Consider the following 17,178-nt stretch of genomic DNA (forward strand, 5'->3'; position numbering starts at 1 on the left):
TTACGAGCTTACTGTATCTTTGCCTGCATGAAACAATGAGGTTTACTCCACTGACAATGTTGGGTTTGTTTGGTAAGCGTCAAAGAATCATACATACAATGAATCTTTGCAAAAGAAAAGAAGAGAAAGTTTTAACACTTAAAAGCAAATAAATTGTAGGACCAATAACTCTTTCAATCTCAACTCATATATACATTCAACCAGAGGACTATATAGTGTTTTGGTGTTGGGGCCAAAACCAAGTTAGTAAAAAGGATTACTTTCGCCATGGAAAATCAAGTGCCATTAATTAGCCTATATGAAAACACTAAACTGGCATTGAAGGTCATTTCAAGAAGCTCATTGTGTCAATCTTTGCGTCTCATTTTGGTCATTGAGAGTCTCAATCAGCAATGGAGGAGCATATTGAGCAGTCCCTTGGTGTTCATCCGAGTCTTGGCAGAACGAAAGGATGATGGTATCGATGGACATCTCCACCACTCCAAAAAAGAGAGTAGCCACAATGTACCCAAACACCCAGCACACCTGTACAACATAACCTCATCACTCGGTATTTCCACTACTCTCGGAGGGTCTAAACAGTTAAACTTTCCATACTAGCACCAACAGTAATAATTTGGGATGATCACATTGACAGAACTGGATATTTGAGCATATTACAGAAAGACCCTCAGTTTTCAATGACATTTTGTACTGACGTCTCCTACAGTAGTGTTAGGAAACATCATGTTTGAGATTACATATTTCTCTAGGTTATCAGGTTTTCAAATGGAAATTTGCAATGTAAAACATGATTGCAGCTGCTTTAATTTAATTTTCAAAACAAAGAAGTGCTTTTGTAAAATGCCAAAACTTATCCCTATTATTCTTTTTCTCCATAAAATTAGGGAAGAAATGCTACCATCTTTGCAGATATCCAATATATGAAGAGAAAAGGACAACAGAAAGAATCCCTGATATTTATAGCTTTTCAATCAGCATGAATATAAAATTCATCATAGTGAAATTCTTAAATGGCGTACCAGGACAGGAAACAGCGGTGAGGAGATCTTGTTATGTGCAGACTTATATCTGTGAGTGTCCAACATCAGAAAAGCAAAAAGTGCACTGGTAAGGCTGACACATAGCTTCCCGAGAAAGAGAATCACGTCTCCTATGACATTCACCTTCCCAATCCTCAGGATGTTACTCATGATCAACTCTGTTGCAATCTCAGAAGCTTTAAAGAAACCTTTTCCTGTAATTGCAATCTGCAAAGATGGATATCACCATATGAAAGAGAGAGAGAGAGAGAGAGAGCACGTAGGACAACAATTAGTTTGCCAAATACAGGAACACTTTTCAACTAAATGGCAAGCATTACAGTGAATATAAGCTAGACAAAGTATCATGCAAATGTAATGCATGATCATCTTTTAATCCAAAATATCTGCAAACCAGAGATTTCAACTTACCATGATGTAAGCATTGCGGTTTACAGATCTGATGATGCATCCAATACACTTGAGGCAACATTGTGAAGTCTGATATATCACTTTCCCTATCCAGCTTTGAGGCATAGAGTTAACAAGTTTAAGCTTCCGGCGAAGTGCTTCAAGTATAAATCGTATTGATTCAACAAACGACACAACTAGAGAACCAAGAGCAATAGATCCTAGACTGTATCGTACAAGCCGCTTCATTGAAGAAAAAACAGGAAGGAAGGGGATCTCTGGCTGCATTAGAAAGGGAAAATATTGGTGCTGTTAAGAGAACTTTTTTAGTGAATATTTTTAAAAATTATTTATCGTCCAGTGTCTTACCGATGCTTCCCCTCGAGCCCAGTAATATGAAGCAACAGAACCTGCAATCACTGTTGATGAGCATGCTATGACAAACTGAGTAGCCCAGTAACCACCGAATAGGTGGAAAAGGATTGCAGCAGCAATATGAGAAGTGTATTGGATGCTATAGCCACAGCAACTATTACAGCTCAACCTCTTTGCTTTGAGGTCATAAGCACAACAGTTAGCACCACAGTCATTTTGTACAACACTTCCAGAACTGAAAAGGTGAAGAGCAGCTGATAACCAGAACATGTAAAAAATAGCCAGTATGGCATATGGTATAACAGGAAAAATTATCAGAGCCTGGACTTCTCCAATGACCTTCGCTGCAACCTAGAATATATAGTTGAACTGATCAGCACAGTATGACATGAGAGAGATGAAAACAAGAAAAGTGTGGAACATTTACAATAATTTAATCATAGGTCAGAAACAAAGTGCTAATTTTTAAGAGGGTGGAGACTCCTATTCATGAGCAAAAAAAAAAAAAAAGAATCAGATTGGAAAAAGAGGGAAAGGTTCTCTTGCTTACATTTTGTTTTCCATGAAAGAGAATTAAAATAAACTTACAAAGAGAAAGATGAGAGCATGTCTGAGTGGTTAAAAAGTTTATAAATCTTTTGTCTTAGATGAACTCTGATATGTGGTGAGTTCCTTAATTTCATTTCAAATTCAACAGTTTACCATGATCTGATAGAGGGTCCTAAGAATGATATAGCACGACATGATCTAAATCCAGCAACTCAGGCCTCTTTCTGGGTCAAAGGTTTGACATATTCCATAGCTACCTAGCCCAATAGCAGAATTACACCCAAAACACAATAAAATTAATTCCATTTTCATGACTTTTTAGATGAGTTCCTAAATAGATTCTTTCATAACCTGCAAGGTTCTAAGCTAAAAGTTGAGTTCGATGCTTAATAGTACACAAACCACTGCAAATATTTAGGGAGTTGAAAAGCTTCCAGATGTATATGGATAACATACAAACAATTAAGTATGCTACTTCCTGTATATTGCTGGCCAGTGCAATTTTTCTAATATCGTGAAGATAACTTGCCTTCAGGACAGATGTTGCCATAAGGATACGACGGACTACTGCAATCGAGGATAGGAAAGCAACAACCATGAGAACGGTCATGAAGACAGCAGCCGCATGCAGATGATTCAGCTCCTGAACAAGGCACAATTCACATGAGAACATTGCTATAGTAAGGCAGAGTTTAGTAACAAAGAATTGAGGCTTGAGGAGAAGGACTTGAAGCCTCTTCCTTTCAAATTTTAATGGATTGGTCCAACTTTCCAAACCTCGGCATCCAACTTGGAGCACCAAAAGAGAACAATGAACTTGTAAGAGCATCAGGAATTTAAATCCTACCCTTGCGGACACATGATAATATGGGTCATGCTCACCAATGATTGGGGAGATGGCATCATTTCCAATCCATCCAGCTGAAAAGCAAGGAGAAAAGCATTTCAAAATTAAAATTTTGTAAACAAAAAAATTCAATTATATTATTCTATAAAGAGACTTTCAAATTCACGGAAGGAAAACTGAAGGAAAAAATAATATAATATTGAGTTGACAAGTATGATCCAATTCCAAAGTGTAAAAGGTACATAGGAAATGTTCCACAGCTCAGGATCATATAAAACAAGATAATGTACATAAAAAAAATTGACTAAACAAAAGAGCAGATATTGGTTCAACTCCTGAAGAGCAACACCATTTCTGCTATGATGATCATTTCTTACATTTTAGAACTTCACAATCCAACTTTTTCTGTAAAGGCCTAATATTACTACTACGAATCAAATATACAGTTGAAAAATCCACAAGTCCAGTTTGATTCCTAATAAGCGGTAAAGCAATGTGATGAGAAGATATTCTAACCTTTCAAGTAGTAGAACATTGTCACAGATATAATGAGCATATTGAAAAGAATCACTGTGATCCATGGCATTCCAGTAACAAAATGACGGATCATCAAAAGCCAAATGATTGATAGGAACAGTGGCAGAAACCCTCCACAAACGAGCAGTACAGGCCAAGATTTTCCAACGTCAGCCACATATCTCTGGAGACAGACAACAAGGGCATACTCTGTGAATAGCATGAAACAGCTGTGGCATAAACACTTGCTCGGAATAAGATTCCAAATATTTTCAGATTATTAGATTAACTCAAGAGTAATTTACATTTAGAACCTTACCCAGCAGCCCTCAGCACCATGAAGTTTCATTAACATGCATGAAGACGGTAGTAAGCATTGCATACAACTTCACTAAAACTAAACAAATCATGTGGCAAGATACCCAACTTTTTTAGGAATGGTGAAAACAATTTCTTCAATAGTTAGGACGGAAACCAGAGATGGATGGGTAACTAACAGGCCATTACAGGTTTACATGCTTCATGGCATAGTGACAGGAAATGTGTAAGTTCATCTAACCTTTAGTACTGATGACCTTGAGTTAATTGCTTTGTGGATGGATTTATCAATCGCAATGTCCTCTATGACTTTCACCCCTCCCATCTGCTGCCAATGCGTCAAAGATACATTTGATGCACGCGCAATGAACTGGCAGGTCCAATAAACTGACAAGGTAATTTGAAAATAGCGAGTCAACATCAAGTCTCCAGAACAAGTATTGGTGTTACTAATCAGGAAATGAAACAAAATCGAATATAATCAGGCACCAACATGCTAAATAATTTTGTCTTATTCATGGTAAATTCCCAAAAAAAGGTCAATACTTGTAACATTTTACCATTGACACTAGGAAATATAACTGGATAGCAGGGACCCTGAAGCTGAAGAGAAGTGTTCCTGAGTTCAGGAGTCAGGTCTGCAAAATAATCATAATTTCTATCAATCCAGTCATCAACCGAGATATGAATATCTCCCTCGGGATAGTCACAGACCCAATTGACTCCGTCCTCAGATGGAATAGGGCAGTCCATCAAGCAAATACTCCGAGCATTGGAGAGCTGGAATTTGCTGCCCTTTACACCAGTTTGGTAAACCTGATTAGGATTTAGCCAATATCTGAGTTCCAATTCACGGAGATCCGGGTCAGCATGTCTATCGCCACACACGTTCCCTTTATAGTCCAGCCCATAGATTAGCCTGCCACACCACAACATAGAAAAAGAAACTACATAAAAGAGAATGGAAAAACGAAGTAATGAAACATAAAAAGAAAAACGTAAACACAGAAACCGCAATTCTTGAAAAGATAAGCCCTTTCTAATCCAGAGAAAATTCTTTTAGCTTTTCGGTTCCCTAATGGTTTCTCTTTCGTCAGAAGAAGTGCCCGAATGAAAGAATCCGAAAATGGGAAGTACTACATATTCGATGTAACCCAAAATTTGGCAAGATTCACACACAAGATACAACTTTGAAAGTTAAAACTCAACCAAACCTTATCAAAGCATTGAAAGGCCACACAGAGCACCAGCCACCAACATTCATCCCGCACAAAAAAAGAGGGCTCAAACATCCGAAAGAAAATGAGAAAAACAGTAGAAATAAAACCCCCAAAGCCCGGAACCTCCAAAATGTAAAGATGCAATTTTTTACTGAAAGAGAAGAGAAAAGCCAAAAATTTTCCAGTAATACACTAAAAAAATAGATCCAGAAGTGCAAAAAAGCAGAGCAGACCCATCTAGTGTATCAAGAAAATGGTAAAAAAGCAAGCAGCTTTTTGGTTGCTTACCTCGATGGGTTTCCCTGGTTGAAACCAAAGCTGGAGTTAACAATCATTGCTATCCAAAATGCGATGAATATAACAAGAAACACCACATCTCTGCATTTTCTGTTGTGTTTTATGATATCATTGCTCCCATTCCCCATCCCACCATTCCCGTCACTAGACGATGGATACTTCCCTATCACTGGACCCAATGGCCCTCTCATCTTTCTTCACTCCCCCTGTATATCTGCTGCAAACTTAGAGAGAGAGAGAGAGAGAGAGAGAGAGAAACAAGAAACAACTAGCAATGTTCTCCGAGAGAGAGAGAGAGAGAGAGTATGTTTGAGGGAAATGGGAATGGAGAGTGGAGCAGGGGGGACAGTGGAGGAGAAAGTAGGAAGAGGGAGTGTGAAAAGGGACAAGAATCCAACAGGAGTTTATGGGAATATATTTTTCTGCTAATTTGTTTAAGTAATGTATTTACTGAAAAGCAGCTTTAGATGGTGTTATGACAAACACATACCTACACTATTTGAATAGTTTCTTCTCGTAATGTTAGAAAAGTTAAAAAAGAAACCAATAATCACCGCATAAATTTTAATCCAAATTTGATTTCATCTGACATGAATTAATTATAATAAATATAATATATTTATCATATAATTTATGTATAATATAAAAAAATAATTAATCAGATAACAAATAAATTATATTTACTCTGTGATTCATTAAAAACTGTATGAAATTTCCTGGGCGCCATTACATTTCCATCAACCTTGGCTGTTATTCTTCTGGGGCATTTGGAGTCGAGAAAAGAAACATTAATTGTCAGTATTTTGAGAAAATATCTTAGGACATTTTACCATTAAAATCTCTCCCTTTTTAGTACAAGAACGTAGCAGTAGTTTTCGAGTGTTAATAGTATGCTGTCATTTTTCGTTGTCTCATTATTTGACTTTCCATAGTTGTTTATGTTGGGTTAATCATCATTTCAAGTCTTCCCATCCAACGTTGGATTCTGTGTTTTAATTCTCATTACTAAACACTATTTATTATTTGGCAAATTTCAGTTTTATTATGTGCAGTGTTGGTAACTATTCATAATATTGAGATATTATTTTTGTAATTTTGAATAAGTACTCATGTGATTTAAATTGGAAAAAGTACAGCAATAGATGTTCAAACTATTTGCTAGTAATGTGCCATGGCCCAACCCAAGAGACAATTATTGAAGCACATATTTTCTTTTCTTTTGTTAATTGAAAATAATCATTGTGAGTATAATTATTATTATATTAGAAATAATAAAGATCTGAAGTGACAGTTTCCAACAGTGGGGCTGGAAAAGAGCGCAGCGCGAGATCGAGCATGCGCAAGCCGTATTGGATTATTTGTCTTTGTCTGCAGATTGGACTTCGGGAAGCGTAATTCCTGGAATTTCCATCCCCAATTTTGGACCATCGGACCTTCTTTTTTTCACTTTCTCCCAGATTAAAGAGAAGGAAGTCCACACTACAACGGAGTTGATTCCCGGTGATTTCTATCACTCGAGATCATGGTGATTAGACTGGAATTGGAATTGGAATTGGAATTGGAATTGATAAATCCCGTTTCAGAACATTTAAATTTATGATTTAGATTTGATCTGGAATTACTGAGCAAGAGAGAATGATAGTGGGATCTGATGATATATGAAATTAAAAATTAAAAAGATATATATATATATATATGTCCTTTACTGATGTTGTCATTACTTTTGAGAAATAATCCAAATACAAGTTCCAAAATTCAAATCGTTTTGATTTGGAGAGGACTCAATTTAAGGCGGTTCAAATCCATCGCAATAGTTCAAAAAGAATTCAAAATATAATTATAAAGTCAAAACATTAACTCCAGGGGCTATTAAACCCTACACATAACAGCCCTTTCATTGTTTATACTCTGATATTCTACAGGAATCCATACAAAATTAAGGCTCCAAAAACAGAAATTCATATGAGAAGCATCTGTTTGATGATAAAAGATACAGGACAGAAAAGTTACTAAGCCGGATAAACACGAGTCGTTCCTGGAAAAAGTGCAGTATGAGCGGCAATACATCTGGATCCAAAGGCTACTTTCGTCTTCTCTCTTACCAGTTAAAAGAAATAAAAAAAAAAAAAGCATATATTTGAGGATTCATAGACTAGTAATTAATTACCCGGGAGCGCTGCTTAACTTCTTACATAGCAATATCTGGATCCAACCTTCTCTGGATAGCAGCTGCCGCCTATCAATCAGGAGAAAAACTTGCCAGTTAGCAGAGAGGGTGGATATGGATTCAGAGTTAAAAGAATCAAGGTTGTTATGCTCACCTCAAAGTTACCAAGCTTGTACTGGTAAGCCATCTCTTCTCTGAGTTGAGCTTGCTCTTTCATTGCTTGAGCCTAGAAAACCCAACAGGCCAAGCACAAATGAATGGAGTGACAGATTATCAATAATGCCTAGAAATGGAAAGAATGAGATTTGCTATGCAACACTATACCATTCCGCTCTGCATGGAACGCTTCAATTCTTCTATTTGTTGTTCCTTTTGCCTTTCACGCTCTAGCTGTAGTTCTTGCCTGTAAAGAGGACACAACCAAGAAAAGAGAGGAATGATTTCAGCAGCTTAGCATGTTGTATGAAAGTCAGGAATGGTGCAAAACTCAATTATTCACGGTCAATATAGTTCGCATTCCATATGCTGCATATGCAGTAGATTACTACTTTCGCTTATATAGGGCCACATCTTTTACTTACCGGCAGAATGTTATAAATATAATGAGTTATATCTTAAGTTTTCAACTTATATTGAAAAGAGGAATCGTCCAGCTCTTGCTCTAAGTCTTAGTGGATTCCTTGGGGTCACATTGTTTTTCCCCTTTCATACAGTGATGGCAAAGCTGAACTTCTAAAGCATGAAAAGACCATCTGATTAAGCTTCAATTGACATCAAATCCTTCTTTAGTGATTTCATATACTCCGTTTAAAGACATAAACAGAAAGGTTAAATAAAATAACAGGCTCTCAAATTTGTTCACTCTGTAGATTTGGACAACAAGGTCTGAACCAATGGCCGGATAGAAAATTCTGAAAGTGAACCCATTATTTATTATGTTGGATACACTTAAAAACCTAATCACTTGAAGAAAGCATGGTAATTCATAAATGTATAAATGAAATAATAATGACTAGAACAATATGAAAAATTCAAAGTAAAAAACTTTACCTTCGTTGTTCTTCATCATTAAATACAGTACGCTCTGACTCGACTACTTTAGTGAATCCCTTTTTCATTTCCTTTTCCATTTTACGTTGATAATAAGCATCAAGGTTGTAATATCTGCAACCATTAAAAAGAGGAGTCATGCGCCACCCTAGATGGAGTAGAGGACAAACAACCTATCCTCATACAAGAAGTCATCTTGAAAACCAAAGAGTTCTGAGGTAAGCTAAATGTATCATGTTCCGGCCAAGAGTTACTGGAAATAGTCCAGAGCACAAGATTAAAAAGCTGGCCGCTGATGAAAAAAAAAACAGATAGAAAAGAACAATCGAAGAAAGAAAAATCAGCACAAAAATTAAAGGAAAGAAGACTAACTTTTTGGATGGAAAGGTAGCTGTGTTATGGTCTTCCATAAAGCTGCATTTGATACAACCATTAGGGAATCTTAACATGAATTATGTCTGTCACTTAAGAAGACAAAAACAGTCAAAAGGAAGGCCAACATAAAAAGTATATTAACATATAATGAATTACTCTTTAAATAGCTGCTTCTCTTCCCAATTAGCCAAACTTTCCATGTTCACCTGCTCAAAGGAAAATTTTAAAACATTCAGAGCCAGAGCCATACTCCCCAAAACCATATGGAAGTGATGCAAACATCCACATTCTCATAATGATGCTCCATATTTAACATGTAACATAAAATGACACAAAATCAAAAAGGTAAAGCAATATTTACACATCAATGCCCAAAAGCAAGGCATACAGGACACATGTAAAACAGAATTTTGAGCCATGGATAATGAACTTCAATTTTTCTAGAAGTGTGAGGAGGCAAAGGTCATGAGAATCTCAAGAGAATAGGATGGAGGAGGGCAATTAAATTCATCAAAATGGAATACCTTTTTCACTTCAGCTAGCCATGCAGTAAATTCGGGTCTTTTATTCCTGCATAAACCAAGGTAATCAAACAAAAAAGTGTCAGCAAAATGGCTGCAGATTTGTATGTAAAAAAAAACTAGCGGAATCCAAAAGAAAATGTATTTATTTGCAGAACGCACCAGGACAGAATGAACTCCACTGCATTTTAACATGGGTGGAAGACTAAAAACGAGAAATTCAGTTGCATATTACTTCAAAATCCACCAAGTAGCATATTCAAACAGCTACAGAGCAGATTTTGATACATTATGTGTAACTGTTACTTAAATAGAGCTATACAAAGTTCCAAATTTTACTTTGCTCAAGCATGACATCACTTCTTATCTTAACAAGATGGACATGTCATATTCCTATTAGCAACAGGTTTCAAATTTTACCAATGTGATAATGGCCAAAAATCTAGCTTGATAGAGCAGAGATTTACCATAATTATCAATATCATGAATCGCAAGGGGGCAACTAATATAAGCCAATATATTAACAACTTGGGATCTACATGCTTGACCTCCAAACCATATACCCCTCTGGCTTCAGACTATGAAGTTAAAATGTAACACTTCAAAATTAGTGAAGAACCACACCTTTTCCTATGTACAGTATATCAATACTTCTGCAACCTAAGGTAATGACAGAATTTCATAAAGAAACCGATCAACATGTAAAAAAAAGAAGCACGCTGCAGTATTATGGAACAATCTAAATATTTCGCACAGGAAGTAGCTATCTTTGTCTCAAACCCATGAAGATGGAAAATGAACTTGGCAAAGCCATTGTAATCATTACAATGACTTTGGAAAAACTCCCAAACTTAAACCAGACTATGCCTTTTTCTTGGTTGTATCCATAAGGGCGACTAAGCTCCTATAGAGTTATCACTTCAATTTTCTAAATTAACATATGATACTGTGTCAAACTCCGATTCAGCTAACAATACATCTATAATCTAATCTAGTAGACAAACTTATATTCAGTTTATAACAAGAAATGCCTCATTCTCCTAATTCTGCTAAATAGCTAAATACTGTGTCAAATTCCAAATCAGTCAACAACACATCTATAATCTAATACTAGTAGACAAACTTATATTCAGCTTGTGACAAGAAATGCCTCATTCTCCTAATTCTGTTGAATAGCTAAACGATTGTACCAAAGACAAGAACCGAAAGGCCAAGACACAATTGCATCCAAACAGCAATCAAGCAAGCCGAAATTTCCCAATAATCTCCAAAGTTAACATTACCAAGCATGAACCAGAACAAACTACAAGAAACACAACTTAACATTTGATATTGGAAAAGCGTGAAAGAATCAGCACACATACCACATATCAGTTTCTCTGATAATCCCATACTTCCCCCACGAACTAGTGACAGCACCTTTCTTCCCCTTATCTTTCCCCTTCTTCTTATCCTTCTTCTTTCTCCTTTTCTTCTCCTCTTCTTTTCTTTTCCTCTTTTTGTCCTTCTCTTTCTCCCTTCTCCGCCTTTCCTTCTTCTCCTCCCTCCTCCTCCTCTCTTTCCTCCGCCGCCTCCTCTCCTCCTCGGAATCCGACTGCTCCGAATAATCCGACTCCGAATCAGAATCGTAAGAGTGGTCATCGTCCTCAGACGAAGATGAATAAGAGGCGCTGTCCCTCGAGCGTCTTCTCCTTTTACTCTTGTTGTTCTTGGTCCGCTTTCTGCTACCTAGGGATTTTCTGGATTGCTCATCGGAATCAGAGTCGGAATCAGGGTCGGGTTCCGAATCAGACGATTTGGATTTACGGTGGTCGCGTTTGGAAGAAGGGGCTCCGTTTTCGTTTTCGGGATGTTTGTCTCTGTCCTTGCCCATTTTCTGTTTTCACTTCTCAGTGGGTAATGTACCAAAGATGCGCCCTCTTATACTCAATCGCTACCTACAATAACACTATATTGTGAGTAATTATAAATTTTAATAATTCAGTAAAATATCTCTTCTTCTTTTAAAAATAGATAAAATCTTTCTTATATTTTTTTAATCAAACATACATTCTCTTTTTTATTTTGAATTGTAATCACTGTAATGATATTAAATTTGTACATCATATGATCGATTTTCCGCTATATATAATTTTTAATAAAATATTAATAATTAAAAATTCTTATTTTATATATATATTATAAAAATAAAAAAAAAAACTAACTCACACTCCATCCCCTCCTGTGCGGGGCAGCGATCGGCGCCCTTGATTTTTTTTAAAAAAAATTAGTTATTATATTTTAATTTATTATTTTAATAATTATTAATATTTAGTTAGTTTAGTTATTTAGTCTGATATACATGTCTATTGTTAGATTTCTTTTTGTTTTAAATAATAATTAATATAAATATCTATTTAATTAATTTATAAATTACAATTTTAAAATTTATATTCATGTGCATATCTAAATTTTAAAAATAAAATATAGTATATTATTCTTTTTAATGTAATTTTTTAATTATTTTGATATTTTACATGTAATATAAATATATTTTTAAAAGAAATAGAAATAAAAAGTAATAATGTATAATTTTTTAATGTAATAAATTTGAATATAGTTTATTTAATATTTATTTTTGTTAATTGTATAATTTCTATGACTAATTAATATCCATATTTTTTGAGATATTTAAATTTTGTATTATGATTTTAATTTAATTTATTAAATATTAAAAAAAATTATAATTTTTTTTAATTTTTTAGAGAAATGAAAATGGAAAAATAAATACTCAAAACAAGTAAAAAAATATCCAAAACCTATTATATAGTCATATAGTGGCATTTTAATCATAATGACAATAAAAAATCATGCAAAGACGCCAAAACAATCCTTAAATCGCACCACTTGTACGCTCGGTGCACTCTCCGTCAAATCCTAACAGCAAAAAAGTCTTTTGTATGGATTTACAAAACATGAGAGGATTTTTTTTTTATTTTCAAATCACAAGAGGTATTTAACAAAATGCTGGGGGTAAAATAGAATTTAACCTTATAAATTATTGCTATACTAATATACAAATTAAGAATATTTAAAAAGAAAACAAATATATATATATAGATATAAGTGTTTGGGCTTCAAACTTAAGGCCCACTTTTTAGTCCTTGAATTGGATAACCCACCAAAGCCATGAGGCCGTTAACTAGTACCAATGAGACCCATCTTCCAATTGGGCTTCAAACTTAAGGCCCTCTTTTTAGTCTTATAAACTGGGCTTCATTCAAATTGTAATTTGTGAATATCTTCATATACCTATAATACACGGATACTACAAAGATTTACCCAATACAGACACTAATCGGACACACATGTCTGATATGTTTTGGAGATATGTCCAACACGTTTTTAATCTTTTTTTATAATTTCAAAAGGCTTTGGGCTATTTTTTTTAAAAAAATAAAAAGAATTAACTCACTCACTCATCTCAACTAAAAGTTTTGAGAAGAAATTACTAAAAATTTTGAAGATAGTCAAGATAGTTTAATTAATTTGAATGCATACCGAAGTCTAGTATTACCACAACGGCTAAGGATCTTTTTGAAAATTTTAATATGAAGGAGGACTAACTTACAAATAAGGGTTGGTACTCTTATACTTAGGTTAGTATTTGAAATACTGAATAAATAATTAAAAACTCAAAATAACGTAAGAGTAATGATGTAATAATCATAGTGACTTGATAAAATATTGGTATAAAGTGATAATGATTGCGTGAAGTGTGAAAATGGGTAAGAAACTTGCTAGAAATTGAGAAAAAAAAAAAAGAGTATGAGAGAGTGAGTGATATTTATTACCGTTATGGCTGCATGATTGCTTCTATTTATAGTCCGATTGGGAACATAATTAGAAAGTCAGTTGCAGCATATGATAGATAGTTCAAGATTGGGTGTGTTAGTTCACTGAAAACACAATTTGAGAGATGGACTTATTTGGACGCGGATATAACTGTTTGAATGGGTCATCCCTATCAGCTCAATTTTTGTATATTCTATTTTACTTTTTGTATATAGGTCGACCAACACAGATCCAAAGGAAATATGCTAGAGATTGTCAAGTATGATGAGTTCTCAAATATCAAGAATGTGTATGACATGGCATTCATATATTGTTTGCTGAGTCATCATGTTGTATCGAGTTTGTTTTTGCACTAGCCAAATTAATATAAATACAAAAATAATGAGTTTGATACCTTATTCTTGGGCCAACAGATCAAGCATGCTAGGGTGGTCAGTGAGAGTCCACTTCTTTTATTTTGGACTTTAAAAAAAATAGTTGAAGGATATCCAAAAAAAAAGTTTATCCTTGTAAATTAAATTTATTGTTGGTGTTTTTATTACACCCATCAATGCACAATATATATATATATATATATGTATGTATGTATTGAATAGATCGGTGATGGAGAAAGCTAAAAAATAATTAGTCTGAGGAAAAAAGTACGAGATATCAGAATTGTATGGATAACATATTAATTTATGAGTACAACAAATTAATCATCTATGAATCCAGATGATTGTATCTTGTCTTGGTACAAATCCAACTTAATATTATTTCTATTGTTGCATATTAATCATAATATTTTCCTCAACTTAAGAAAACAAAAACTGCAAACATACATATAATTATATATAATATTAAGGAAAGGAATAATAATTATATATCCATGAACCATTCCAAAAAGTGCATGTCCATGGAAAATCGAAGCTTAGTTAATTAATATTATATATGTATCCAAATTAATAATTTAGGAGAACTGATTGTGGGAAGCAAAGGTCTGCCCGAAGTTCCATGAAGAAGGTACGACGTTGAGGAATTCCAGTGTCTTGCCGTCGACCAAAGTGACCCTGAAAGACAGGGCTTGGGCCCGGACGTCGAAGTGGGTTTGCCAATTGGCGCCCCAGTTGCGTTGCATGGGGTTCCAGGTACGGGTTCTGGAGCCCCGGATCCATGCACTCTTGATGTCGCCACTCCCGCCCACGTTGGAGATCATGATCATGTTGAAATTGGGTTGACCCTTTAACGTGAACCGGACTCCCCCTCTTCTCTTGCATGCCACCCTGTAATTAATTAATTAAAATTTTGAGTTATTAATACATGTAAATAACTAACTAATTATAGTTAATTTGGTAGTGCTACGTACGTACCTTCTGTAAAGTACAGGAACTATGCCTTCATTTCCGCGTCTAGCAATGCGAAAGAATGCGGGCATGGACATGTCGAAGTGGTGTTGCGGCGGACCACCCGCCTTATTGGAGGGGCAGAAGTTGGTGGCCGTCACCGTCACCGATGCGCGCCGGAGGCACCATTTTCGGTCCAGCCTGTTGTTGCACATAACCTGATAGCAAGCGCCGCAAGCCTGCCCACCTCGGAATAGTGCACCGCTCACCGCCGCCGTGTTTATCCCGAAACCAGCTTGGTAGGTGTTCTCGTACCCACAAGCTCCACCTGACAAATTAATTCATCTTCATTTAAAAAAACTAAGTACCAAATAGAATTCATTCATTCATGCATTCGTTTTAATTAAATTAATTATATATCTATTAATTTGAACTAAAATAAGTGCATATATATATATAGTCTTATTATTTCTTTCAACCTACAAGTTAAATGTTGTCAATAAAGTACATATTGGATTTTTTATTTCACAACTTATATATTACATCTTTTATTTTATTTAATATATATACGTTGCATATATTATATTAAAAAAAAAGATTATTTTTTTAGTTTTTTGCACAACTTAATTTTCATTCACTTATATTACATAATCAGTACAATTGCACCTCTCATTTCAAAAAAATGTAAATAACCTCTAAAATTCATGATCAATCATCCCTCCGATCGGTCTCTAAGAAAATGACTATAATCATCAACATATAAATTGAAAAAAAAATAATTTTACCCACAAACAGAGAGAGAGAGAGAGAGAGAGAGGCAAAGCAATAATAATCTTACCAAGAGTACTAGGATTTTGATTTCCCCCATAGAAAGTGGCACGAGCATTAAGCCAAGCACTAGGCTGTCCATTAATCCCCTCCAAACCCACAACACTACTAACTAATACAAAACTCCAAAACCAAACACACAAAAAGCTCACAATATTTGCCATATTCACTCAAACTCTTCTTCTTTCAAACAACTAAATTAAAACGCCTTAACTTGGACGAGATGACGTCCGATGGAGGTATCAGCTCTCCATTTATAGACTTGTCCGAAGCATGTTCATGTCTATGGTACGCGTTTGTACCTCTGACGTCGGTGATTAATGTTTATATCAGATTCCAATTTCATTATGCAACGCATTTAATGAGGTAACGGTTTTTCCTTCCTTTTAGAAACGCGTTTTCTCACAGTACGGAAAAGGGTACGAATTATAGTATTGGATGGATGATGTGCCAATAATAATCAGTAAGAAAGCAGGAGCATGTGAGGGTCAGTTTTTGCACATCTGTTTCGGATTTACTTGTCGGTGATGATTCTTGGCCCCAATTATTCAATCATAAACTATAGCTAGTAATCGTGTTTTTAGAGGCCTCTATCTAAAGCGCGATTTCTTGTAACTCCGATTCATAAGATATTTATATCCAAGGGAAGAAGTTGCTATATATACATATGTCTAGCTACATAGTATCCAAGTAGGGAATTTTCCAAGTCTATGTATTAAAAATTTACATATGGGCAGATATTAGTCAAAAGCTGCTGCATCCATGAGATTGCATCAGGCCAACGGTGCATATATATATATATACACACACACACCACAATCGCAATGATATTTAAATTTTAATTTCATCAGACAAACAATTATAATAATTTGGCACTGTGAAAAATTGATTTGTAAGAGATTTGATTCTTGTACCAATAATGTTTATGTCGAGAAAATGTTTTAGATTTTAATTCTAGAAATAAGAGGTGTTGACTTATTTATTTCGTTTCTCTTTCTAATAAAGTGTTGATCATTTGAACTCCGTAGGGTAGGGGTGATTGCAAGCACTTACAATAAGTGCTTTTCAAATTGTAATGTAAACTAAATTAGATAAAAGTGTTTGAAAATACAGTTTTTGTTTATGCTTTGCCTAAATTAAAATATGCTAATAGTTGCAAACTGGTAAGAATGTGCATACTGCAGCTTACACATAAGTCCAACTTCTTTTCTTGACTAGTTTTTATATATTCTCAAAAAACGTCCTTAAATTAAATAGTGGTATGTAATTTCATAAATAACCTGATAATACACTAATATTTTACTCAACACTTCTATATCTACTTTTTTTTGCTTATAATTATTATATTGGGTAAATTATAACTAGCTCTCTTAAGATTTTTTATAATTATAAATATTTTTCGTCGTTTAAAAAATTATAAATATTATTCTAAAGTTATAAATGCTTTAACAAATACCCCTCAACAACTCATTGTAAGGAGTAATTTATTAAGATATTTTATATTTTTTTAAATGATGAAATATATT

General features: G+C 34.7%; 3 protein-coding genes across 4 annotated transcripts; all 3 read right to left on the reverse strand.

Moving 5' to 3' along the window:
- Positions 91–5,959, reverse strand: LOC105165377 (choline transporter-like protein 2). Its single transcript, XM_011084361.2, has 10 exons — positions 5,547–5,959; positions 4,599–4,957; positions 4,280–4,425; positions 3,721–3,904; positions 3,205–3,278; positions 2,887–3,000; positions 1,803–2,159; positions 1,455–1,715; positions 1,023–1,250; positions 91–525 (listed from the first exon to the last, which is right to left on the reverse strand). Exons 1-10 carry the CDS (start codon positions 5,744–5,746, stop codon positions 340–342), a joined length of 2,109 nt encoding a protein of 702 aa, XP_011082663.1. The 5' UTR covers positions 5,747–5,959; the 3' UTR covers positions 91–339.
- LOC105165378 (DEAD-box ATP-dependent RNA helicase 42) lies at positions 7,409–11,586 on the reverse strand. Of its 2 annotated transcripts, XM_011084363.2 has the most exons (9): positions 11,033–11,586; positions 9,672–9,717; positions 9,304–9,353; positions 9,145–9,186; positions 8,773–8,886; positions 8,047–8,125; positions 7,877–7,948; positions 7,723–7,791; positions 7,409–7,590 (listed from the first exon to the last, which is right to left on the reverse strand). In XM_011084363.2, exons 1-8 carry the CDS (start codon positions 11,539–11,541, stop codon positions 7,744–7,746), a joined length of 960 nt encoding a protein of 319 aa, XP_011082665.1. In that variant the 5' UTR covers positions 11,542–11,586; the 3' UTR covers positions 7,409–7,590; positions 7,723–7,743. The 2 variants fall into 2 exon arrangements, with proteins under 2 accessions (XP_011082665.1, XP_011082664.1); XM_011084362.2 differs by having other exon boundaries at positions 7,409–7,791.
- On the reverse strand, positions 14,167–15,899 carry LOC105165380 (expansin-A12). The gene is made up of 3 exons (XM_011084364.2): positions 15,663–15,899; positions 14,852–15,152; positions 14,167–14,764 (listed from the first exon to the last, which is right to left on the reverse strand). Exons 1-3 carry the CDS (start codon positions 15,814–15,816, stop codon positions 14,452–14,454), a joined length of 768 nt encoding a protein of 255 aa, XP_011082666.1. The 5' UTR covers positions 15,817–15,899; the 3' UTR covers positions 14,167–14,451.

The sequence above is a fragment of the Sesamum indicum genome, linkage group LG6 (assembly GCF_000512975.1).
Source record: "Sesamum indicum cultivar Zhongzhi No. 13 linkage group LG6, S_indicum_v1.0, whole genome shotgun sequence".
Classification (NCBI taxonomy): domain Eukaryota; kingdom Viridiplantae; phylum Streptophyta; class Magnoliopsida; order Lamiales; family Pedaliaceae; genus Sesamum; species Sesamum indicum.

What these genes read in the sequence shown, in the direction of transcription:
- LOC105165377 (XM_011084361.2), bottom strand. Translation starts at nt 5,746, where the DNA reads ATGAGAGGGCCATTGGGTCCAGTGATAGGGAAGTATCCATCGTCTAGT. An exon ending in GGGCTCGAGGGGAAGCATCG is followed by an intron (nt 1,716 to 1,802) that starts GTAAGACACTGG and finishes TTTCTAATGCAG; the next exon opens with CCAGAGATCCCCTTCCTTCC. An exon ending in ACCGCAATGCTTACATCATG is followed by an intron (nt 1,251 to 1,454) that starts GTAAGTTGAAAT and finishes CCATCTTTGCAG; the next exon opens with ATTGCAATTACAGGAAAAGG.
- LOC105165378 (XM_011084363.2), bottom strand. Translation starts at nt 11,541, where the DNA reads ATGGGCAAGGACAGAGACAAACATCCCGAAAACGAAAACGGAGCCCCT. An exon ending in ATCAGAGAAACTGATATGTG is followed by an intron (nt 9,718 to 11,032) that starts GTATGTGTGCTG and finishes TGGTTTATGCAG; the next exon opens with GAATAAAAGACCCGAATTTA. An exon ending in GTTCCATGCAGAGCGGAATG is followed by an intron (nt 7,949 to 8,046) that starts GTATAGTGTTGC and finishes TGGGTTTTCTAG; the next exon opens with GCTCAAGCAATGAAAGAGCA.
- LOC105165380 (XM_011084364.2), bottom strand. Translation starts at nt 15,816, where the DNA reads ATGGCAAATATTGTGAGCTTTTTGTGTGTTTGGTTTTGGAGTTTTGTA. An exon ending in TCAAAATCCTAGTACTCTTG is followed by an intron (nt 15,153 to 15,662) that starts GTAAGATTATTA and finishes TTAATTTGTCAG; the next exon opens with GTGGAGCTTGTGGGTACGAG. An exon ending in GTTCCTGTACTTTACAGAAG is followed by an intron (nt 14,765 to 14,851) that starts GTACGTACGTAG and finishes AATTAATTACAG; the next exon opens with GGTGGCATGCAAGAGAAGAG.